Source organism: Equus quagga, chromosome 10, assembly GCF_021613505.1.
Source record: "Equus quagga isolate Etosha38 chromosome 10, UCLA_HA_Equagga_1.0, whole genome shotgun sequence".
Taxonomy (NCBI): domain Eukaryota; kingdom Metazoa; phylum Chordata; class Mammalia; order Perissodactyla; family Equidae; genus Equus; species Equus quagga.
This window is the reverse complement of record NC_060276.1, coordinates 2,990,728-3,016,298: the sequence shown is the minus strand read 5'-3', so window position 1 is coordinate 3,016,298 and position 25,571 is coordinate 2,990,728. Positions and strand designations below refer to the sequence as shown.

The window sequence follows — 25,571 nt, the reverse complement described above, 5'->3', positions numbered from 1 at the left end:
TCAAATTTTCCTTGTGTTTATTTCCTTTTATCAATAGATTATTTAGAAGAGTGTTATTTAATTTACAAGTATTTTGATAATTCTCCGGATATCTTTCTGTTATTCATTTTTAGTTTAATTTCATTGTGCTTAGAGATTTACTTTGTATGATTTCAAACCTTTTAAATTTGTTGAGGCTTGTTTTACGGCCCAGAATTGAGTCTGTCTTCGTGAATGTTCCATGTGTACTTGAAAGAAATTTGTATTCTGCTTTCGTTGGATGGAGTGCTTTATCAGTATCAATTAGGTCACATTGGTTGATAGTGTTATTACAATCTTGTATATCCTTAGTAATTTTCTATATCTTCTATCAGTTACCGAGAGGGAAGTGTTAGTTTCCAATAATAATTGTGGATTTTTCTATTTGCCCTTAATATGTTATTTCTCCCTCATATCTGAAGGATATTTTTGCTGGATACAGTATTCTTGGCTGAAGATTTTTGTATTTTGAAGATTTGAATGTGTTGTTCCATTCTCTTCTGGCTTGTAAGGTTTCTGCACAGAAATCTGCTGAAAGCCTGATAGGGGTTCCTTTTTAGGTTATTTTCTTCTGCCTTGCTGCCCTTAGTATTCTTTGTCATTCATTTTTGCCAGTTTTACTACTATATGCCTTGCAGTATGTCTTTTTACATTGACAAATCTGGGAGATCTGGAAGCTTCTCCCACACAGATTTCCCTCTCCTTCCCTAGATTTGGGGAGTTCTCTGCTGTTATTTCTTTGAACATGCTTTCTGCTCGATTCTGCTTCTCTTCTCCTTCTTGAATACCTATCATTCTTGTTTTGCATTTCCTCATTGAGTCGGGTTTCTTGGAGAGTTTCTTCATTTCTTTTTAGGCTTAGTTCTCTCTCCTCCTCTGTTTGCAGCATTTCAACCTGTCTGTCTTCGATTCTGCTGATACGCTCTTCTATGATGTCCACTCCAGTGTTCAGGGAATCTGTATTTTGTTTTATTTCTTCCATTGTCTTTCATCTCTAATATTTCTGATTGATTCTTCTTTGTAGTTTCAATCTCTTCTGTGAAGTAGCTCCTGAACTTGTTGAATTGTTTCTCTACATTCTCTTTTACCTCATTGAGTGTTTTGATGATAGCTATTTTGAATTCATTGTCATTTAGATTACATATTTCTGTGTCCTCAGGACTGACTTCTGGGTACTTGTCGTTTTCTCTCTGGTCTGGAGATTTGATGTAGTGTCTGATATTGCTAGAGGTGCTCAAGTCTTACACATTCTGATATTATTTGGTTTCAGTTACCGCCTATTGCTACTCGGTGGGGGTCACAAGCAGCATATTCTGAGCCCTCTGCCTTCAGCCTAGATCCCATGCAGTGAAGCAGGTGCAGGGTGGGTAGTGGGAGGGGTGCTATTTCCTGCATGCTCTTGGGGTTTTCTTGTTCTGCTCTCACTATCTGGTCTCCTGAGGTGTTGGCTTGATGAGATCACCCCCTGTGAAAGCTTTCGCCCCATTAGAGGGCTTCCCTATAGGCTGCAAGGGCCCTAGGGAGTCCATGATGTTCCCGTGAACAAGCATCCCCTCACCTGCTCCTTCCCTCACGGAGCCTCCCGTGTTTGTTGAGTGCAGTCTTTAGGTGAGGGAGCAAAGTTCTGTCTTACCCTATTCCAGCTCCTCTGAGGCAGACTCCAGCCTCTCCACCCTCTGTTGTATGGCTGCATTTCTCTCTGACATTTTTGTGTTGTGTTAGGATGTCCTCTGTTGGATGTATGGATGACCCTTATTGTTGTATGTTGGAGGGGAGAGAGTCCTGGGAAAGTTCACTCCACCATGATGCTGACATCACCTGTCCTTAGTATTTTAAATATGAATATTTTCTACACAAATTTTGAAGCTTTGTTATTAGGTACTGTTCATAAATATTTATAGTTGTTACATCCTCTTTTACAAATTCACCTCTTTATCATTATGAACTGCCCTGATTTTTCCCTCATAATATTCCTTGGTGAAAAATATACCTTGTCTTATATTTTGGTAAGCAGAATGGCCCCTCAAAGATATTCAGACCCTAAGCCCTGGAACATGGGAATAAGTTATGTTACATGGCAAAGGGAACTTTGCAAATGTATTTAAGGTTATGTGTTAGTTTCTATTGCTTCCATGACAAATTACCACAGATTTAGTGTGTTAAAGCTACACGTAGTTATCTCACAGTTCTGTAGTTCAGAAGTACAGGTATAGCATGGCTCACTTGGATCTTCTGCTTAGAGTCTCACAAGGCTGAAATCAAAGTGGTGGCAGGGCTGTATTCCTTTCTGGAGGCTCTGGTATTAATCTGCTTCCAAACTCATTTCGGTTGTTGTCAGAATTTTGTTCCTTGTGGTTGTACAGCTGAAGACCCCATTTCCTTTTTGGCTGTCAGTCAGGAGTCATTCTCAACTTCTAGAGTCTGCCTGCATTCCTTGGCCCATGGCTTCCTTCCACCATCTTCAAGGCCCGCAAAGGCAGTTGAGTCCTTCTCATGTTTGGAATCCCTGACTTCCCCTTCTGTCTCATCTCTCATCTTTTTAGACATCTCTCTGACTTACTTCAGAGTGTAAGCCTTCCTCTTCTGCTTTTAAGGGCTCATATGATTACATTGGGCCGACCAGGGATAATCCAGGATAATCTCCCTATTTAAATATTAGGTCAGATGATTAGCAACCTTAATTCGATCTGCCAATTCCTTTCATGGTCATACTTATATTAGTGTTTGATTGAGTAACCAGACAATAGGAACATCTTTAGAATTCTGCCTACCACAGTTATGGTCTTTAAGATAGAAGTAGTATCCTGAATTATCCAGGTGGACCCAATATAATCACATGAGCTCTTAAAATCAAAGAACTTTCTCTGGAAGCAGGGGCATTTTGGCAGAAGTAGTCAGAAGAATTCCAAGCGTGAGAAAGATTTGATACGCTGTTGCTGGCTTTGAGATGTAAAGGCCTATGTGAAGGGATCAGACAGAGACCTCTATGATTTAAGGGCAGCCACCAGTTGACAGCCAGAAAAGAAACTGGGATCTCAGTCCTTAAATCACCTGAAACTAGATTGCCAGCAACTTGGATGCACTTGGAAGCAGATTCTTACCAGAGTCCCCTGATAAGAGCCCAGCCAACTGACATCTTGATTTCCACCTTATGAGACTCTGAACAGAGAAACGAACCAAGTTTGTCTGGACTTCTGACATGTACAACTGTGAGATGATAAATTTGTATTGTTTTAAGGAGCTAAGTTTGTGGTAATGTGTTACAGCACCAATAGAAGACTAAAACAGATATTAATATAATCACTCCAACATTCTTTTGGTTAGTGTTGGCTTGGTGTAGCTTTTTCTGTTTTTTTGCTTTTATCTATCTGTGACTTTATAGATAGTTAAGTGTGATTCTTACAGTATATGGTTGTCTTGTTTTTTTAATCTCATCTGACAATCTTTGTCTTTTAATTGATATTTAGACCATTTACATTTAGTGTAGTTGTCAATAGGATTGGTGTTAACTACGTTCTTGCTGCTGCCTGGAAACTGCCTCCAGCCAGTAAGCTAGGACAATAATAGAGTTTACCTCCTTTCTTTTCTTTCTCTCTGCCATCATGGTCTTTCACTGCCTGTTGACCAGTGTCTGAAAACTGTTGTTTTGTATATTTTGTCCAGTTTCTTATTTAAGGTGGGAAGCAAAACCCTATTCTTATTACATCAAAGCTAGAAGTAGAAGTCCTCAACAATGTAATTTCTGATTAATATTTTAAGGACATCCTCTTCAGGAAGTCCCTCTTATGTGAAATGCATGTGTATGCATAATTTATTCACTCAGGAAAAGTATAATACATGTACTGGGGCTGGCCCCATGGCCGAGTGGTTAAGTTCTCGCGTTCTGCTGCAGGTGGCCCAGTGTTTCGTCATTTCGAATCCTGGGCGCGGACATGGCACTGCTCATTAGACCACGCTGAGGCGGCATCCCACATGCCACAGCTAGAAGGACCCACAACGAAGAGTATACAACTATGTACTGGGGGGCTTTGGGGAGAAAAAGGAAAAAAAATAAAATCTTTAAAAAATAAAAAAAAGAAGAAAGTGACTCCTTCACTGGCGTCTTTCTTAAAAAAAAAAAAATACATGTACTGTAATTCACTGTATGTGAACATGACAGATGCCTGCCTTTTTAAAAGTAGAATCAAATAATTAGTCAGTGACAGAACTTGACCATATCCTGAACATGTCAACATTTTCCAGTCTCCATGCCTTAGTATAGCTAGCTTTTCCTGCCTGGAATGCTTCTTCATCTCACATCCTTTCCTGCCTGGCAGGTTTCCATGGGTCCTCTGGAACCAACTCCAGGGTCATCATCTCTCTGCTTCCCAGTGCCCCCAGAGAGAATCCGTATTTCTTCTTCTGGGCTGCCATCACACTCTGCTCATAGGACTGTGATGGCACACATCATGCTGTTATATGTTTCTGTGGTGTGGACTTCCTCCTACCAGGAAGCCCTGGAAAGCAGGGAACTTATTTTAGTCTTCTTTATGTTTCTCACATCCCCTAACACAGTATGTCTATTACACAGAACTTTTCAATAAATGAGTGTTGAATTAAGGGCTCTTTTCATGTGCTGAAAAGTGCTACTGTTGTTACTCCCCATTTCAGTATCACATATTTGTAAATGTGAATCCTTTTTAATCATTTTACTTTTTTCCTAGTAAATTCCTCATCTATGCCTGTCTGCTGCTGTTCTCTGTGCTGCTGGCCCTTCGTCTGGATGGCATCATTCAGTGGAGTTATTGGGCTGTCTTTGCTCCAATATGGCTCTGGAAGTTAATGGTCATTGTTGGAGCATCAGTTGGAACTGGAGTCTGGGCACGAAATCCCCAATATCGGTAATACTGCTTTGTAAAATCCATTGGTCTCTATCCTGAGGGAGCAATATCATGTTTTTCACTTTTGATAAAGTAAGGACTATTTTCATTTCTACCTATCTGGGGTTTTATAAGAACTATAATACAGGCAAACTGAGTTCTACTCTGTGTTTAAAAAAAAACTGAGTTCTAGTCTAGTCTGATATGCATTTTCTTGCAAAAGCCATGTTATTTTGGGTGATTCCTTTTCTAGCTAGCCCACAAATGCCTGTGTAATCTAAAATACATCCAAAACATGGAAGCATTCTACAGTGCTGGACGAGGAGGTGAGAGACCCTCATGTTTGTAGGAGCACTTCTGCAAACCAGTGTTCCAGCTTTGGTCGTTGGGGATATATCCTTTTCCAGTTCCCTCCTGGACCTGGGGCTCCCCTTGTCCCGACCCTCTAGTGCTGGGTCTTTAGGACTGCGAGCAGGGGGCGGGGGGTCAAGCTTGGGCAGGAAAGTGAGTCCCCAAGACAGGGAAAGATGAGGCCCAAGTGCTGTGGAGGAGAGTAGAGCCTTTAGGGCCAGCAGAGGCAGGGCCTTTGCCTTCACCTCCTCTGTGCCCTTGTGCCTTCTTCTCAGATAACTCACTGCTCCTGGTTCCTGTGTGTGCAGCCTGGTGCTGCTGGGACCTCTGAGAGTCTCTCCTCTCTCCCTCGCAGAGAGTGGAACTGCAGGAGGGAGAAAGGGGGACTTGAGAGTGGGGGGCTATTCCAAACGTTCACCAGGAAGATGGGAAGTAAAGGACTGCCCACTGGGCAGATGGGGAGGACAGGCAGGGACACATACAGCTGCTTATGTGAGAAAAGTTGAGACCACCTCAACTTGTTGAATTCTTGGTTATTAACTTTAAAAACAGGATTTAGATCATGTAAAATACATTACCACATAGATATCTAAGAACTTTAAAATAGCCACACAAAGAACCTTAGCAAGTGAGGGATATTCATGTGTCTTTGTTTTACTAGAGGTTTTTTTTTTTTTTAAGATTATCTGTGTGGCTGCAAATTTTTTTTATGAGCTATTTTCAGATATCTAATGTTTGCTACTCAAAGAATGAAAAGTTAACTAAACATTTTAGGTTCTACTAATTGATATTTAGAAGCTATTTGAACTTTTCTCTCTTGGTTTAATTTAAGATTTTTAGAGCAAGGAAAGGAATTGTATGTGTCTAGTTGAATGCACTGAATCTACAGACGTTGTCATTCTGGTGTCACCCATATCCAATGGAATGTTGTTGGGCCCTACAGAAACAACCACTGACCTCATTTTCTCTGTGTCCTAAACACAAGTGTGTTTAACACTAACAAGATACATCATCAATGTTCATCTCTATTTTGGATGAAACACTGTAGGCCTTCCAAATGCATCATTAAGCATTTTCCTGATTGGTGGCCTTATTATTTTTCAATTGTTAATCTATTAAGTTCATGCATGATACTTAAACAGCTAATTCAACTGATTTTGTTTAAGAACAGTTTTAACTCTTTTGCCCTTCTCTCTTTCATCTGCAGGTGTTAATTCATCCTAAAGGAATAGAAAGGAAAATTAAAAGGCATTCATACTTGTTATTTCCGTTTTAAAATAGCATCTAACAATGTTGTTGTATTTTCTTGAAATATAACCCACACTTGTTCATAAAGCTAGAGTTGTTTATATAGCATTGCATGAAATGTGATTTACGTGGTTTTAATTCACTGAGATGAGAATCATGAGATTTAAGGAATATTTATCAGTTTCTAGCAGTAGAAGCAATCAGCTTGAATAATCTTGGAAGTAGTTGAATTTAAAGTTATGTACAAGAGTGCTTACGTATGCCGTCAGGGGAATAATAATTGGCTATTACTTCTGAGAATATCCTTATACTGTTAAAACTTTGAGTCTGGTTTGGTTATAATGTTCATTTCTTGTCATGTAGTAGTTCTTTGATGTTTGAAAGATTGCTTATTAAAGATTAAGTTAGCTTCCTATCTGATTTTCCTTTGCTTTTTGTCAAATTTATAATACAATTCATAGTATCCACATAAATTGGTATTTGCCCTGGACTGCTTGCTTGCTATGGATATTCTGAACTGAGGGTGCTTTTCTTCTGCCCCTTTTTAGAGCAGAAGGAGAAACATGTGTGGAGTTCAAAGCCATGTTAATTGCCGTGGGCATCCACTTGCTCCTGCTGATGTTTGAAGTTCTGGTCTGTGACAGGATTGAGAGAGGAAGCCATTTCTGGCTTCTGGTCTTCATGCCGCTGTTCTTCGTTTCCCCGGTGTCTGTTGCAGCTTGTGTTTGGGGCTTTCGACATGACAGGTCACTGGAGGTGAGATTTCATATATTTAAGAATGTTTTAAGAAGTAAAATCTTCTGGTCAGTTATTGTAATGTAGATTTCTCACCCTTTGTTAGGAAGAGATTGATCTTTAACTCTAGATCATAGTATATAAGGAAACCAACGATGATGGAAATAATCATGTTTCTCTTTCTTGACTTAGAACACTAGTTTTTCACCAGGCCATCAGGCTTCTTCCAGCTTCATGTCTTTCCCTGTCCACCTGTCAGGCTTCTTCTGAGAAACAGAACCAATAGGGTAGATGTCGATGTAGATACGGATACAGATAGAGATACAGACACAGGCATGTGTGTAGATAGAGGTATGAGGAGATTTCTTTGCAGGAGCTGGCTCATGCCGTTGTGAGGGCTGGCAAGTCTGAAATCCATAGGGCACGCTGGCAGGCTGGAGACTTGGCAGGAGTTGATGCGGCATTCTGGAGGCAGAATCTCTTCCTTTCCAGGAGACCTTGGTTTTTGCTCTTAAGGCTTTTTAACTGATTGATGAGACCCACCGACATTATTGAGGGTAATCTCCTTTAAAGTAAGTACCTTCACAGCAATACCTAGATTAGTGTTTGATTAAATAAGTGGGTGCAATAGCCCAGCCAAGTTGACACATAAAACTAACCACCACCCCACCTCAGACTCTGGGATCTAGCACTTCATCAGCTCTCTGGTTAGCTTATCCTGATGTGCCCATATGTTTATTTATTCATTCAGTAAACATTTATCAAGTATTTACTATATGCCAAGCTCCTTTTGCCTAAACATGGGGGATATACAGATGAGTAAAAAAGCAGCACTAGTAATAATAATGCTAGTAATGAAAATAATTGCAGATACATTTATTGAGCAGTGCCTGTGTGCCAGGCATTGGACTGGGCGCTTCACATGCAGTAGTATCTTACTCAAGATTGACAACAACCCTGTGAAGTAGGTGCATTGCTATCCCTGTTTTCCAGAGAGGGTCAGTAATTTGTTCTGGCCGCTCATTCAGTGACAGGGCTGGGATTCCATTTCAGTCAGCGTGGCTCCAAAGCCCGTGCACCGAACTGCATGGAAGCTGAGGGCCCACAGCCCTGTACAGGTGGTTTGAGAGAAGAACTGGACGCTGTGGATGCTTTGTTTTGAACTGCGTGGATCAACAGTGGAGGAACGAGACAGCAGTTGGGTTGGAAGGGAGCATAGGAGCTGGAAAGTGGCTCACAGTATATGAACCTTGAGAGGAAGGTACCTATAGAGAGGGAGGGTGATAGAGCCTGGCCCTGTGGGAACCAGAGGGAACAGGACCCTGAGCACCAGGAAGGGCTTGACTTTGAACAGGTAGAGCATTTCCTGCACTCTGGTGAGACTCTGGTGCTGGTGGAGAGGGTGTGGGTGTGACTGGTGGTCGGGGTGGACTGTGAAGGGGGAGCACCTCTGAGGGCCCACTCTCACCCTCCCTGCACTTCCCCTCTTTCAATATTCCAGCCCCTTCTCTGCACCGCCCCCTCTGGCTGCTTGCCCGTGGTAGTGGTATTAAAATTTCACCAGGAAGTGCGATTAGGAAACAAATGTCTAAAAGACTCCTTGGGGGTCAGTTCTGAGAGCAAGGTTGAGAAGCACTGAGCTAGGCCCTTCTTGCCCCCACACAACCCCTTACCTGTTACCCGTGGGTCTCTGCACGGTGCCCTTCCTGCCCCCTGTTCCCCAGGAGTCATTGGAGACCTTTGCCTGTCCGTCCTGCCTGCTAGAGCAGGCCAGTCACACTCCTGCTTCAGAACCTCTCCCCTTTTGTTTCCTCTAAGCATTAGCTCCTGAACTTATCCACACTCTCTGTAGCAACTTCAGTCTCTCATCTGAAAGAGAAAACAAAATCCCAGCAGCAAAACCCTCTCGGTCCTCTTTGGCTATTGTCCCTTATCCTTCCATTCACAGAAAGGATCCCTGAAACAGTGCTGCTCTGACCTCATGCTCCCTGCTCAGCCCCTGTGCTCCCTGGAAGCTGGCACTGAGTGCCCTAGGGCCAAATCGAGCTGGCCCTTTCCAGGCCTCAGCTTTTTTTTTTTTTTAAAGATTGGCCCTGAGCTAACATCTGTTGCCAATCATTTTTTTTCTTCTTCTCCTCAAAGCCCCACCCCCCAGTGCATAGTTGTATATTCTAGTTGTAGGTCCTGCTGGTTGTGCTGTGTGGGATGCCAGCTCAGCATGGCTTGATGAGTAGTGCTAGGTCTGCGCACAGGATCTGAACCACTGAAACCCTGGGCCGCTGAAGCGGAGTGTGCGAACTTAACCACTCAGCCATGGGGCGAGCCCCTGAGTCCTCAGCTTTTCTGGCCACTGTGATGCTCCTGACACTCTTGTCCCCTCTGTTTTCGGCTTCTTCACTGAATTTGTCTTCTCCATCTGCTCCTCATGAGTTCCTGTTTCTTAGGATCCTAGTCGTGGGCATTTTCTATCTTCCCTATGCATACTTCTTCTGAATGATCTTGTTCACACTTCCTGCCTCCACCTCCTCTTATGTGCTCTTGCCTTCTAAATTCACATCTCTAAACTCACATTTCTCCACTAGCGCCAGACTCCTGATGCACCTTCCCCTGAAGCTGTATTCCCTACATTGGTTACAGTCATCTTTACCTCTCTGCTTTATGCCTCTGTCACTTTGCTTGTTTTTTTTCTATTACCTGCACAAACTAAGTAAAACCAAGCTTTACAAGTCATTCGCAGGGGCCTGCCCAGTGGCTTAGTGGTTATGTGCATGTGCTCCACTTCAGCAGCTTGGGGTTTGCAGGTTTGGATCCCGGGCACAGACCTAGCACCACTCGTCAAACCACGCTCTGGTGGCATCCCACATAAAATGGAGGAGGATTGGCACAGATGTTAGCTCAGTGACAGTCCTCCTCACGCAAAAAGAGGAAGATTGGCAACAGATGTTAGCTTAGGGCCAGTCTTCCACACACACACACACACACACACACACACACACAAATCATTTGTGAAAGCTCACAGTAAGCAAAATCACTGAGATCAAACATTCTAGATATTACCTCTTTGGTTCAGCATTTCCCAGTAGGGATGGGGTAGGCTGTGTGCTTTTGGCCTTTTGGATGAGAACTATTTTATTGGACAGGACTGTCCTATGCATTGCAGCACACTTATTCCTCACCTCTGCCCACTAAACACTAGTGGAGGCACTCGCCCCTGCCCCCAGTCTTTGTGATGTCCATTAGTACCCCTGCCTGGTTCCTAGCTCTTCCCAGGACAGCAGTGTTGCCCAGATTGAAAAGCACTGAGAGAGTTTTCTAAATATGCTTGGATACGAGGAGGTTTAAGAAAACTAAAAATTTGGAACTTTGTTTATTATAAAGTAAAAGCATACACGAAGGCTAGGAGTGCACTGAGTGTGAAGCCATATTCTCCTAATGCAGCGCTACAGAAAGTAAGTCGTTCAGATAGTCATGCTCCTGGCATTCCTACCTACGAGGAGAAACACCGTGCTGGGAGTTGGGCTCCCTCTTGGCTCTCATGTCCCGAGAGGAGGAAGCACCTGTGTTTGCTAGGGTTTGGTTGGGGACAGGCTCACACAGAAACTGCAGGAGGAGTCAGGGTTTGCCAGGGTGCCCCATGCAGGAAGGGGAGCGGATGGTGTTTTCCAGGCAGAGGGAATAACTCATACAGAGACATAGAGGCAGGAGAAAATCTGTCGTGTTGAGTGCACTATGATGGCTCAGATAGGAGTGGAGCACAGTTTTGCTAGATGCAGAGTTCTGGAGATGAATGTTGGTGATGGTTGCACAGCAATATGAATGTACTTAATACCACCAAACTGTGCAGTTAAAGATCATTAAGATGGTAAGTTTTATGTTTTGTGTATTTTACCACAATAAAAAAGATACGCCTAGAGCATAAAGTGGAAAGGAGGGAACTGTGGGACTGGGGGAAAGGGAGGCTGTATAGAGGGATAGAGCTGAGGAGGGGGCCAGATCTTCAGTCCTCCGAGCATGTGCCAGGCTGCCCCAGGGCACTCTAGTGAACTCACAGGGGCACCATGGCACGTTGGACATTTTTGAGGGAAAAGCAGTGACACCTGACATCATATGGTGGGGACACCATATGAACTACTAGCTCCATGTAGTTTCATGGTTTTGTTAACTGGTCAAAGTACATTCCTTTCGATGATGTCATAGAAGAAGCTGGGTTGTCAGCAGTTGCTGTTATGAGAAGGTGGTACTGTGCAAAAGTCCGCCTGGAGAACAGGTAACGAGGGTGGAAGTGTCTTGAGAAATGGTGCAGTACCCAACAGGCACACACATCCCCTTCAGAATTAGTTGTGGTTATTTAAGAATGAAATAAAAATAATATTTTTCTTTCAATTTATGTGAGTTATTTTCTTTTTAGATGGCTACTCAGGACGTAAATACTAAGTTTAGATCTAATTACTTAAATCAGTGGAACAGTTAGATATTTCTTTTGCTCAGAGGCCTATGAAAGAACTGCTGAGTCACTAAATGCCCTGTGAACTGAGAGCTTTGGGAAGCTCTGGGCCAGATCAGATGGTTTCATGTGGTTTTCATTCTGTAGGTGGTGGCAAGCACTGTAGCCAGAAGGAAGACCGTCTGGAGGGCGTTTGGGAGCAGAGCGCCTTTAAGACTGGAGGCTGGGGGACTAGTCAGAGGGCTGTTGGAGTGCTTTGGGAGGATTGGTGATGAGGAAGGCCTGACTAGGCAATAGTAATGGGGATGGAGAGAAGGTAGGGGATTCAAGAGAAGTCTGGATGGTAGAGAAGACAGGACATGGTGACTGATTATGAGAGTGTGGGAAAAGGAAGATAGGGTGCTCTCTGGTGTCATGGCTTGGGTAATAGGCCACTTGAAATGGGAGGCTGTCGAAAGGGGTGAGACAGGGTAAAGGTGTGTATGTGGGGTAGTGAACTCAGTTTGGGACTGGCTTCATCTGAGGTGCCTCTTGGAGAGCTGGGTGTGGGCAAGCCAGCAGTGTGGATGACATTTCTTCTTCCCTAGTCCCAGGGTGGAGCGATTGAGTGAAAGCTTGTGTGTTTGTGTCCATGTCTCGCTAGTGGGAAGAGAAGCCTGAGTTTGAGGCTCTGGGGAGCATCACCATTTAAGGAGAAGAAAAGGAGACTGAAAAGAAACCATGAGAGCACCAGGAGGAGGGCAGGGCTGCATGCTGGGCTCCTAGCAGGAGGAAGGAGTGCTCAGTGCCATCAGATGCTGCAGAGATGCTCCAGGAGGATGTGAATTGAAATGGTGTGATGTTCCAGAGGTTATTGGCAACCTTGATGAAAGCAGTTTCTGACTGGTCATGGGCACGAAGGCTAGATCACAGTGTGTGGAGCTTTGAAGGGCAAGGGAGGCCATAGGGGCTTAAGTATCCATGATGTCTCACAAAGTTTGATGGTAACAGAAAGAGCTGGGGCTAGGAGGGGATACTGGGTCAAGGGAGGGGGCGTTCCTTTGGTCTTAGGGTTCCTTTGTGTTTAATGGGAATGAGTTGTACTTGTTTCTGTGCTTCTGGGAAGAATCAGTAGAAGAGGCAGGGTTAAAGATGCAGTAAAGAACCTATAATTGATGTCTTGATGTGACAGGGCCCTCAAGGAGCCAGAACGGAAGGGGTGGGATGCAGGGCCGAGTCCTGGGTACAAGAAGAAGGAAGTACAGCGATGGTTAGGAATAGAGATGTCTGTGGGTAGGGGCAGGAAGGAGACTCGGGGAGTCTACTGCAAATTGCCTCTATACTTGGCGAGCCTGGAAACAAGGTTGTTGCTTGGGCCAGCATAAAGGGCAGGGAAGCCACTAAGCAGAGAGGACGAGACCAGAGGCCAGGGGCAGGTTTCTCTCCTTGGCACAGCACTGGTTCCCTCCTCCAGTGCTGAGAATCACGAGGTCCCAGTGTAACTTCATGAAACTTCTATGGCATTACAATTTGCAGTGCCTTTTAGTGTGTTAACCAAATAATTGCAGTATCGAAGACAACTTGTACTTTGTTTAACTGATTCTTCTCTTCATTTTTAGTTAGAAATCCTGTGTTCTGTCAACATTCTCCAGTTTATATTCATTGCCTTAAGACTGGACAAGATCATCCACTGGCCCTGGCTTGTATGTAACTTTTTAAATCCCTAAATAAACTTTTATTTTTTATTATAAAAGTAATTTGTGTTCATTGTAGAAAACTTCGAAAAGACAGACAAGCATAGGTAATAGAATAATAATCACGCATAATCCACTGGGACATAACAGGTTAGTGGTTTTTGCTTTTTTGTTTTGGGGTTTATTGTTTCATATAGTTGAGATCATACTGCATATATAATTTTTTATCCTGCTTTTTTGTTCTAACATAAAGTTTAACTGATGCAAAATATTCTTCAAATGTGTTTACCAAACCATCCCCTTATTTCTGAATATTGAAGTTGTCACCAGTGTTTTGCAATTATAAATCATGCTGCAGCATATATTTTTGTGCATAAAAAAATCTTTGCCTGATTTTTTTTCATTGTTTTCTTAGGAAAGACTCCAGAAACAGTATTACTGGGCCAGGGGGTGGGGACTTTTTGAGATTTTGAAATACAAACTGCACTGCCAACTTGCTTTTCAAAAAGTTGTGCCACTTGACACTCCTGCCAGGGGTGAGGTCTAAGTCATGCTTGTAACCTGTGGCTTCGGTTAGTGGGTGTTTGGTTAAAATTGACTGTGCATAGATAGATGGATGGATGGATAGATACATACATACATACATATATATGTATATATGGCGAGCTGCAAATTAAGAATACAGTATGGTTTCAACTATTAATGCGTAGAAAGATGATGATAACAAAGGTGGAAGAGTTACAGTGCCTTTAGGGGGTGAGCTCTTGCTGGTAGTTTGTGTTCCCCCTGCCGTTGCTTGATGTGTACTTTTTCATACAAGACATTTTCTGTAATGAACATGGTTTACCTTTTAAAAAAACAAAATTAAAAAAGAAAGCATTTGGTGACAGGAATGAAAATAAGGGGACATGTGTCACCTCCATTATAAAGACAAGACTCATGAGGTCTGCCCAAAGTCTTTGATATAACATTCATAATAAAAAATATTTTTCAGGCACCCATTCTATGTCTTCAGGGTGCTGTATCTGGAGAATAGTAATTGGGTTCAAAACTTTCTGTTATGATTTGGAGGAGACCAATCTGGATAAGACCAAAATTTTAGTGTAAGGTACAATCAGAAAAAAAGATTGGGAATTTTGAATGTTTTCTGTAGGTGAACAGAGGGATTTTTCCAGCCCTAATCCTGTGCAAGTTGCAGCACATGAAGCAATCTGATTGCATGTTTCTCACAGTGATCAAGAGAGACCAAGTGAAGCCGTTATGGTCACTAACATTCCACCCACGAGGGGCATGCCACTGTATGAGAGTCTGATTGCAGAAGTGTTTTAGGGACACATGGAAAAGGCTGTGCATAGACTTTACAGCAAAACCTATCATCAGGAGCTCCAACTACTCAGGAGGATTAAAAATCATATACCAACTCAAGTCATAGGTCTAAAAATAAAATGTAAAACAAAAGAACTTTTAGAAGAAAACAGGAGGAAATCTTTGGACCTGGGCTTATGTGAAGAGTTCCTGGAAATGATGCCAACAACATGGTACATAAAAGAAGCTCAAAATTGAAATGAAATTAATGAAAACACAGGCCACCGACAAGGAGAAAATATTTGCAAAGCATATATCTGGCCAAGGACTTGTATTCAAAACATGTAAAGAACTCTCAAAACTCAAAAGTGAAAACCAAACAAGCTAATTTAAAAATTGACAAAAGACTTGAACAGACAGTTCACAAAGAGGATATACATCTGGTGAATAAACACATGAAAAGGACATCACTACCCTTTAGGGAAAGACAAATAGAAACCAGGATGAGGTGCTGCAGTGTGCTGATCAGAATGGCGAAGATAAAAAGCACAATACCAAGTGCTGGGGAGGATGCAGAGGGACTGGGATACTCGCATGTCGCTGCTGGGAACGCCAAATTGTACAGGCTCTCTGGAATACGGTTTGACAACTTATAAAGTTAAACATGGAGTTACCATATGACATAGCAGTGCAAATTCTGGGCATTTCCCCTAGGGAAATGCGAATGTACAGCCACACAAAAACCCATGTGCAAGTGTGTATAGCTGCTTTGTTTGTGATAGCCAGAAGCAGGAAAGCACCCAGATCTCCTTCCCCAGGTGACTGGATGAACAGGCTGTGGTGCATCCATCCAGTGGAACACCACTCAGCAATAAAGAGAAACGACCTGTGATACACACAACAACCTAGATGAATCTGAGACATTCTGCTGATTTCGAGAAGTCTTAGAAGGTGACATGCCATATGATTCCATCTACATTACGTTTTTGAAAAGACAAAAATGTAGTGATAGAGAACAGATTAGTGGTTGCCAGGGGTTATGGGTAGGTTGAAGGTGTGACACAGTGAAAGGACAGCACGAGGGAGTCTTGTGGGGTGAAGGAGCTGTCTTGTGCCCTGCCTGGGGCTATGCAGATCTCCACATGCCTGCGTGAAAAGTCATAGAACTGTACACCAAAGGAAAACAGCCAATTTTACTGTTTGATAAGACAAAGGGCTAGCAGATGTATTCAAGGGGGCAGTGCAGGAGGGAAAAAAATGTCTCACAGGGGAGCCTAGTGAGGCCCCCAAGTCTTATCCTGTGGGCTTGTGTGGGTGCAAAACAAGGTCTTTCTAGTATGACAGCAACAGACACAGAACCCGCCTGGGTGAGAAGGCAACGACCAGGTGGTGGAACCCTTCCAGCATCAGAGTGCAAGTTAGTGGAGAGCCTGTGTACCCTGGGCAGCCAGCTTCCAGGGGGCACACTCCCCAAAGTCTTTGGCCAAAGTTCCTCTGGCAAGATGTTGAAATGGCCTGTGAAGAGGGTATGTCAGGATGAGGTGGGGCAAGTGTGCCTGAGGTGGCAGCACTGCCCTGTTTCCCTCCAGGGCTGGTGATGTGATGCTGGCAGAGCCAGCGTGGGCTGAGTAAGATCATACCTGAGTGAAGAGCAGTTGCCAGGCTTGTCACCCCAAGAGTGACCCATGCCAGGGCACTTCCTGGCCTGGCAGCAGGTCCCCTGGTAAACGCACTGTGTACTCTTCCCCATGCTGCCCTCACAGCAGTCCTCATTTGTGCTGTCTTACTCACAGAGATCAGCAAGGGGTTGGCTATGCCTACCTCAGATGCTGGGGTGCAAACTAGAGAGACATTTCTTCTCTGCTCCTGCCCTCAGGTCGTGTGTGTCCCCCTGTGGATTCTCATGTCCTTTCTGTGCCTGGTGGTCCTCTATTACATTGTGTGGTCCGTCCTGTTCCTGCGCTCCATGGATGTGATTGCAGAACAGCGAAGGACACACATAACAATGGCACTGAGCTGGATGACCATTGTTGTGCCTCTCCTTACTTTTGAGGTAAGTTTTCGACAGCAGAACTCTTCAAACCCTGCTGCCGTGTGACAGCACCCTATACCGGCAGCCCACTCTCCCAGGAAGTCACTGTATGCCAGCTCTTGGAGAGTGTGCCGAGAGAGAATGAGAGGAAAATTAGAACATCCTTTCCTTTGGGGGGCCGGGGGCTGGCAGGGGGAAGTGCACCTTTCTAGCCATCTGTATGTATCAGGTTTTCTGCTTCTAGAAAGAGAAAGTTGGATGTTGTATTTTCATATTTTACTTCTGTGGAGAATTACAGAAGAGGCCCCATTGACCCCTCCAGGCGAACACCAGGAGGAGTTCCCCGTACAGTCCTGGCACTGAAAATTTCCAGGTGGACAGATTTTGTTTAGTCCTGAGGGAGGATGTCAAAGCTTGTCCCCTCCTTTCCCTAGAACAGAGGGTTTCTGTAGTGTCCTGTGGAGCTGACTTGCCCCCTTATGAGACCTGACGAGGGAGGGGTGGTCTGGCTTCAGACATTGTTTGTTTTCAGGTGCTGCATCAGCAGAACCTCTGACTGTTTCTTTTCCTTTAGATCCTGCTGGTTCACAAACTGGATGGCCACAACGCATTCTCTTGTATTCCAATATTTGTCCCTCTTTGGCTTTCTTTGATCACTCTGATGGCAACCACATTCGGACAGAAGGGAGGGAACCACTGTATGTACTCAGCATTTCAGAAGCCCTTGGTCTGTGTGTGTGTGTGTGTGTGTGTGTGTGTATTTGTGCTTGTCTGTGTGCGTGTGTGCATGTGGCCTCACTCTGTGAAAGGATGAGCCAGAGGGCCACAATTGAGGAGTTTGCATTGGAAAGCTAAAGCTGAGGAAGGTCTGGAATCTTCCAAAGGAAGGGCATGCTGTCAACCTTGCTTCCCCTGCCCTGTACCACAGCCTCCCTAGTGGTGCACTGTGTGATTTGAGGTGGGACTGACCATGGCAGGTAGCCTCTCTGAGCCCCATGGGGATCCACTTTCCTGAGAGCTCCTGAGGATTAGATGAAAATCCACATCACCTCCCAAACCCTGGCAGTCCTCCTAGGTTCTGTTTCCTCCTCTCTCTACCCAGTGTCATTCCTGATGTCACCAAGTGTTATCAGTGGCACCCTGCTTGCTCTCTCTTCCTCCCCACCTGCATGCTGTTATATACCCAGTTTTGAAGCGATCTTTGACAAGGGTCCCTTCCGCACTAGCCTATGAGCTCCTTTGCATATAGCCCCAGAGCATGCCCTTGGAACTCTACGGGATGGGGGGTCTGTGCCCCCAGAGAGCCAGCACTGAGCTGGCGGTCCCATGGTACACAGAGAGGAAGAGTCGGCCTTGGAGAAGTAGCTTTGAGGAGGCCCCAGAAACTCAGGCTGCCTCCTGGCCTGGACCAACATCTGTCTGCCATCCCCCTGGATTCCAGAGGATGACAGAAATCCTTTTCTTGGATGAGATTCTTTGTCGTACATGAGTTTATCCCAAGTGGGGAAGATTAGAGGATGTTGACATAGTGCAGACATTGCAGGTATTTGAGACTCACACAGCAATAGTTCTCAAACTGGAGCACCCATGAGAATCCCTGGGAGGGCCTGTGTGCAGGCGGACTGCCCACCCCACCCACAGTTGCTGATTCACGGAGGTCTGGGCCAGGGCCGAGATTGCATCCCTAACAAGGCCCCAGGGATACAAACTGGTCGCTGCCAGTCTGGGAACCCCACTTGGAGAACCACAGAGCCACAGGTCTTACTTCCTGCCCTTAGTGGGTATTTAGGCCTTGCTCAGTCTCCATTCCTGAGACATCAGGGTAAAGCATTACATTGTTCAAGTAAAACTTACTCAGGAAAGAAAAGTAACATGAAATTCAGTGGAGGCTAGTGTTTAATAAGTACATTCTTCTTTTTCAGGGTGGTTTGGTATTCGCAAGGATTTCTGTCAGTTTCTGCTTGAAATATTCCCGTTTTTGAGAGAATACGGAAATATTTCCTATGACCTCCATCATGAAGATAATGAGGAAACCGAAGAAACTCCAGTTCCAGAACCTCCGAAAATCGCTCCTATGTTTCGAAAGAAGACCAGGGTAGTTATCACCCAGAGTCCTGGAAAGTATGTCCTCCCCCCTCCTAAATTAAATATTGAAATGCCGGATTAGATACCATTTCCTGGGACAGAACGTAAGTGGACTGGGACACATGCTCTCTTCTACCTTCCTCTGCCTCTTTGTTCACCCCCCCCCCCCCCCCCCAGAACTGGAACTGGAGCTGGGTCTCCAGGAACTTCCATCTCATGCCTTGTTTGCACTCAATGCCTACCAGTGACTCACCACGACGGGACACACAGGTGGCAGGTGACTGGAACATGCGGTGTGGTGTGGGGTGTCTGTCAGTGGATGTGGATGTGATGGAGGGAATGTGTGTGTGAGAGGGAGAAAACCATCTCCCTCTAGGAGGGCGGCTGAGGAGCGGGCTTGGATGCACAGAGGACGGCTGATTACGCCAGAGAAGGAACGTCTGCGTGGCTGGCTTTCACAGTGCTAAAATCCCATCAAAAGTGTTATTTGAAAATGTATTTTTAAACCAGGCCGGCCTCGCTGTGCACCTCAGATTCTCCTGTTGTGGCATAGTCAGTAGGAACTGTACATACACCTCTCTGGCACCACGTGTGTATCCACGCCGTCATTACTGTCTGTGTTCCTGCTGTGGAAGTAGTTTCTCCTTGGGCATGCTGACAGCAGTTTTTAATGGCCCCGTTGGTGAGCCCTTTCTAATGAAGTGACTCCGTGCCTGTATAGTATTTATATGAATATTTTAGCATTGTAATATACCGTGTTAAATCCTAGTTCTGTACAGTATATTCTGTTAAAGTATTTTTTTACAAGCTTGTACTAGAGACATACGTGTTCTGTTGCAGAAGTCGAAGCCGGTGGCACACCTGTCCTGCCCACTGGGGTGCCACCCATTAAGGGGACATCACCATTCCCCCTTGAATTTCTCCACATACATAGTAGCTGCTACTGCCAGAACAGCCACAATAAGCAAGAAATGGTTTGTGCTTTTGTAACATTCTGGGAATATTGACTTGCAAGAAATCTATAAAGCACGACTTGAAACTGGAACACTGGAGAAAGTTGCCAAGACTAGAAACAGCCAGCAGAATTGTATGTATGTTAAGGTCCGAGGCTTTCTTCCACCAACAAGAACGCATCCAGCTGGGCGCATGCCTTTATCTAGGAGTACAGTTGCTCCAAGAGCTGGTGGTACAGCCCTGAGGCAGAGCAGAAGAAAGCAGATCCTACAGGATAAGAGCCTTCTGCCTGGGAACAAGTAGCCCATTTTTTAACAGAGGATGAAAGGAACATTGACACTCTCACCCAGGAGAAGAGTGGAGGGTTTAAAGCAGGCAGCTGTTAACTTGTCTAAACCAAGCTCAGCTGACATCCACCCGTCCATGACACCACCCTGGCAGTGGCCCCCAGCAAGCCTGTTCTCTCTGGGGGAGAGGGGGGACATATGGAACGGTGTAGCCTTTCCTGCTTGGTGTGTAACAAATGTAGCTCAATCCACTATTTTTGCTCCCTTTACCTGTTCAATAAACCGGTTCCTCATTTTTCATGTGCACTGTGTGGCTCTTGCTTTAGATACAATCAGGACCCTGGAATTGTTCTCAACCAGCAAGAAAGGAAACCTCTAGCTGCCATGGGTGGCCGAGGCGAGCAAGGCTGGGGAAACATCTCTAATGAGTCTTCAGGTAGAGCTAGAACATACAGCAGAGAGAGGGAGAGGGGTGTCACGGAGAGTCTACGTTGGCTGGGGACGCTGTTTTGCACTTGTCACAGCTTAGGAGCCTTTCGAGAGTGTTCTCAGGTTCCAAGATGGTCTAAATCCCAAAGTGACCTTTTAGTGGTCCTGAGGCATTCCCCAGTCACATCAGTGGCTGCGTATTGCTTACATCTAAATAAAATACTCTGTGATTTCTGTGTAGCTTGCCCTAGCTGTTTCTACGTTTTCAAGGGCACTTAACTCAGGTGGCATTTCAGCCCATGGTTTGCAGCAATTGACAAGGAAGTCTGACACTTGCTGCTGATGGAATGATTTCCTGCAGGCAGTCAAAGGCCACAGATGGGTCGTTTCTTAAGCTCATTAGATTTCAGACTTGCCGTTAGACAAACACCCTTTTCAATAACCACAGTAGCTCTGACTTAAGTGTCAGGTACCTTGCTACCTGCTGCATGTCCCATTGAAGGCTCAGGACCCTGTGAAGCAGGTGCTATTACCTCCATGAGGAAACAGAGGCCCAGAGAGGTTGAGTAACGGGCCCAAAGTCACACAGCTGGGTAATGGCAGGACCGAAATGCCAATGTGGGCAGTCTGCACACAGAGCCTCTGCTCTCACCCACTGGGCCAGAGTGCCTGGGCCCTGGGCTGATAACGCCTCAAGTTTGGAGGCATTTCTGGTTCATGGAAACCTCTGGAAGATCATGGAGCTCCATGCCAAGGATAGAGTAGGGGATGTTGGTGGAGGTGGCCTTGCATGTGGGGAGAATGTGCTCGAGAGGCTGCTCTGCATGACCACCTCTTACTGATTGTCCCAGCACTACACCCCAAAGAAGGATTGCAGAGCTCAAACCCTGGGCACAAACCAGGATGGGTGTCCCTGTAGATGTCGGTCAAGGAAAGTAAGCCGTGGGTGAGGCCAGTGGCTAATACCCTGACACGGTGTGCCCGGGAAGGCAGAGGGTGTATAACGGGTCTGTCTGTGCGGTGAGGGGCATGGGTGCAGGCTGAGGAGAGGCAGGAAGAAGGCTGCCTTCTCCTCCGCATCAATCTGCCAGGTGGTGGTGGGTCACCTAGCTAACCCATTCACCCAAGCAGCAACCTGCCATGTGCCTTCTGGTGACCAACGGCATGGCCACGTTAGGGTCTCTGAGGAGGACCTGGCTGTGACAGCATGAAAAGGATGATGTGACGGTGCCCTTGACCATGGATGCCCGTCCTGGACTTTGCTGAGTGCTTAAAAGCACAAATCCGTCTTATTCAGAGCCCTCAAGGCCAATGGACTCCGAGAATGAGCTCTGACCTTCTCTAGTTGGTACGCGAGTGTAGGTCTGCAAACCCCAGGAGCCTGAGGACAAGAGAACTCATGGTTTGCACTGAATGTTTGGCTTGTTACTTTAAACCCATATACGAGTGTCCACTTTCGCAGTGAGATGACTGTGTGTGGACCAGAATGTTGGTGTGCTCACAGGTCATTGTGGGGCCTGGCTCTATATTAGGTCCCTTGCTGGTTATGTTGTGATGTCACCCCAAGAAGCATGAGCCCCTTTGTGATGTCCTGAGCTGCAATGTTATCAAGGGGCACTGCTGGCCACGCTGCCCTCTCATGTGCACATGACGGAAGGACATGCTGCCACTTAGTACAGCTAGAGAGGAGAAAAGTCATCCAACAGGCCAGGGGCCCGACATCGGGATGACGCCTTTTCCTCCAGAAACAAGGGCTCCCGCAATTGGCTCGGAGAGCTACGCTCCTCCAGTAGATGTCTCACTCACCCTGACCCAGCTGATGTCAGCTGGGCACCCTGACTTCAGGCTGCTGCTTGAAGAAATTGCTTTCCAAGCTTTGCACGAAGAGCCTTGGTTCAAAAGGCCTTGCACGCCTGTGATGCCCTATCAGGGGAGAAGGCAGTCTCCTCTCTCTGCTCTTTCCTGAGAAGCTGGACAGTCGTCCACAGCAATCAGTTTGCATCAACTTGGTGGGCCGCTGGTGGGACGTGCATAGGTATCAATGAGAAACTGTTTCGAAAGGAGATTTTGGAGAGAGATGGCCCAAACAAAGTGTTTGAAACAGACCGTATGAAGAGTTTCATCTGTCAGATTAACCTCTAAGGACCCAGCAAAATGCATCAGGACATTCACACGTCCATCTGCTTTACCCATTTTTTCACCCAGGAGAGAACCGTCTACGTCCTGAGCCAGGCAACTGCCGACAAACCACCCAAGGGGCTGAGCCGCTGGGCTCTGGGGTGGCGGGGTCGGGTCAGGTGGAAATCCCAGGACTGCCTCTTGGGAATTGGGTGCCCATTTCCCCTCCTGGTGGTGGTGATGTTGACTAAGAGGGCTCCAAATGGTGCCCAGTGTGTCGGGAGTGCTTTATTAAGAGACACACGACTTAATGGACAACATCATGACTACAGTTCACATTGCTGTAGGGCGTATGCGAAAGCTGGTAAGAGTAGATCCCAAGAGTTCTCCTCACAAGGAAAAAACTTTTCTTCTTCCTTTTTTTGTATCTGTATGAGATGATGGATGCTAACTAAACTTCCTGTGGTAATCATTTCACAATACATGTAAGTCAAGTCGTTATGCTGTGCACCTGAAACTTAGACAGTGCTCTGTGTCAATTATAGCTCAATAAAACTGGAGAAAAAAGATGATACTGTTGAGACACTGTATCTTCCTGTCCTCCTGCTTGGAGACCAATGTCACTGGGGGGTTTGTGTGCACCCATGACTCCCATAGCTCGAACCTGTAACGTAGTGGGTGTCCAGGCCCCTTCCTGTGAAATAGCACTGACCCCTGGCTTGTCCTGGGGAAGTGCTAGCCCCAAAGCACTTTTTGAAGACTGTTGAAGGTTGACTTGATGGGCGTACTTCCCGAGGTCAGCGGGCCACTGGCGGCCAAGGGCCAGTGGCTCCCAGCAAAGGGGTGATTCTGTTGCCAGCTGACACTTCTTTATAGAGCTGCCGAATCTTCTTCTCTCCCCATGTGCAAACTCCAGGTTGGCCCTGTGTAGTCATTTTCTGAGGGTGAAATGCCAGTCATAAGTTCGTGAATCTTGAGCATGTCAAAGCTAGTGCACGGCTTCCTGTCGGGATGGTGGCCTCCTGCAAAGAGGGCTCAGGACTGCTGGACTAGATCGCATAGGGGCCTGGATTGCCGTTGCTAGTTGCGATCAACTCCTTTGTGACTTGGAGTTTCTCTTTCTCTTTAAATGTTGAACCTCAGTTCCGGTTCGACTACAGTCCCTCGTTTAGGAGAGACTGCCCTCACCTTCTCGTGAGGGTGAAGAGGCGAGCAGATATTAAACCTGCACCGAGGCTGATGGAGAGCAAGCCCAAAGCCCTGAGGATTCCTCAGCACCTACAGCCACTGAGCCACAAGACGACCTCCCAGACTCTAAGGAGCACAACCAGGAGACTCCGATCTACCGAGAACTTGACAACCCTACCTCTCAGGTCAGGAGTGACTCTGCCCTTCCAGCCACTCTTGGGACGGCAGCCAAGCCCACCGTGACAGATCCCAATGTTGCCATAGACCAGCCGGGCCAAGGCCAGCCTGAGGGCACCCAGGCTCCCGTCGTTCTCATGGCAGACATCGCCATGCCGGGTGAGTGCCCCTGGTCTGTTTCACCTTGCCTTCCATCTGGATGAATTCCTGTGGGCCTGTGGTGGCCTTGCAGCCATGCCTCCTGGGTTCCTTATTGTGCCAACCACGCAGCTCCCTGTGGCCGGATGGCTGCCTTTGTGCCACCCCTGGATGCCCGTCGTGGCTGCTGCACCTGCCACCCCCGTGATTGTGACTCCTCATCCCCCGAGTCTGTTCCACTGCTGTCCCGACTGCCATTGTTTCCCAGAATACCTGCCACCTGCTGACAGTCCCCCAGAGTACCCAGACCATGCAGACTACAACAGATAAAGGCAGTCATTTTGTCACAAATGTGCAGGTCAATAAAAAGTATGAGGGAATGAGCAACTTTCTGCTGAACAAAAGCGTTCGTCGCCTCTGTCATGTTTCTTTCTTGGCAGTTGAGGACTGCTCAGATATTCTCTGCTGGCATGGGAAAGAACTGAACGTCCCACCACTCCTGGCATAAGGCAGGCACCTAGGAGACACTCACGTGAGCCCCTCAGACACTTTTCATCCACTTTGAAGTGCTTGACAAGTACAAGAACCAAGCGTCGGTGGCCTAATGATCACAATGGCACTGCTTTCCTGGCCGTCCAGACACAACTTTCTGTCATGTTGGTGCCTTTGTCGAAGAGGATCTTCATCTCACAGAGGAGAAGAGATCCAGTCTCACCTTGTAAGAGGACTAACAAGTGCCCTCACTGTTCTGTGACAAGCAGACATGGAGCAGACAGTCACGGCCAGACTCCCACAGGTGTCACCTTAGAGGGGGCTTCTCAGCGTCTGCACCACAGGATCAACAATCGGCTTTTACTGCACGTACTGGATCTGGTGACTCCTCGGTTTTTCTTCCCTTTTGTTTGTTTTTTTTCCTTCTTTCTTTTTTGAGTTAAACATTTCAAGGGTGTCATGTTTCAATTTAGGGAGAAACCTCTGGTTGCTGGAGTGTGGGCTCATAATACATGCCCTTGTCGATGAGCCTCTTTAAAGAGTGTTTGTCTTTGGGAGCATAAGAAATAAACTTCCATGTTCTTGCTGTAGAAATAATCGGGTGTAGACACCAGAAGAGCTCTGAAATCAGGTGGAGGGGAAAGTGCAAATGGCGATCCAGCAGGACCAAAAGACACCGCTCCCCCCTCCTTGTTTTGATCTGACAGCAGGTAGACAGTCCCGTGAGGAGGGGGAAGCCTGGTAAGAGAATGCACACGTGGCAGTGGAGCTCAGGAGCACTGGCATCCTGGGTCTAGCTCTGGTCTGCGGTGATTCTCCCTGCCCCACCCTGCTCACTGAGAAATCCACACTCACACATGGGTGCTCATCCCCTTTCCTACATTCGTTCACTTGGGACTCCTTGGCTTTTAAGAAGTACCTTTTTCATCTTTACCTTGGACTTCCATGGGCCTCCTGATCTTCAATCACACGGAGATGCTGCTGTCTAAGAGCCACTTACCTATAAAGTTAGGCCCATGTGAGTCTTGCTTACATGTA

General features: G+C 46.0%; 2 protein-coding genes across 2 annotated transcripts in view; one reads left to right on the top strand and one right to left on the bottom strand.

Moving 5' to 3' along the window:
* Positions 1–20,295, top strand: part of TMEM185A (transmembrane protein 185A) — a 38,032-nt gene extending 17,737 nt beyond the window's left edge. Inside the window, exons 2-7 of the mRNA XM_046672568.1 lie at positions 4,722–4,898; positions 7,025–7,232; positions 13,254–13,337; positions 16,510–16,686; positions 17,240–17,363; positions 18,588–20,295. Coding sequence (XP_046528524.1) covers positions 4,722–4,898; positions 7,025–7,232; positions 13,254–13,337; positions 16,510–16,686; positions 17,240–17,363; positions 18,588–18,832 — 1,015 coding nt within the window. The 3' untranslated portion in view covers positions 18,833–20,295. The remainder of the gene's footprint in view (positions 1–4,721; positions 4,899–7,024; positions 7,233–13,253; positions 13,338–16,509; positions 16,687–17,239; positions 17,364–18,587) is intronic.
* The window catches only part of GABRA3 (gamma-aminobutyric acid type A receptor subunit alpha3), a 321,718-nt gene that overhangs the window by 122,275 nt on the left and 173,872 nt on the right, over positions 1–25,571 (bottom strand). The window lies entirely within an intron of this gene.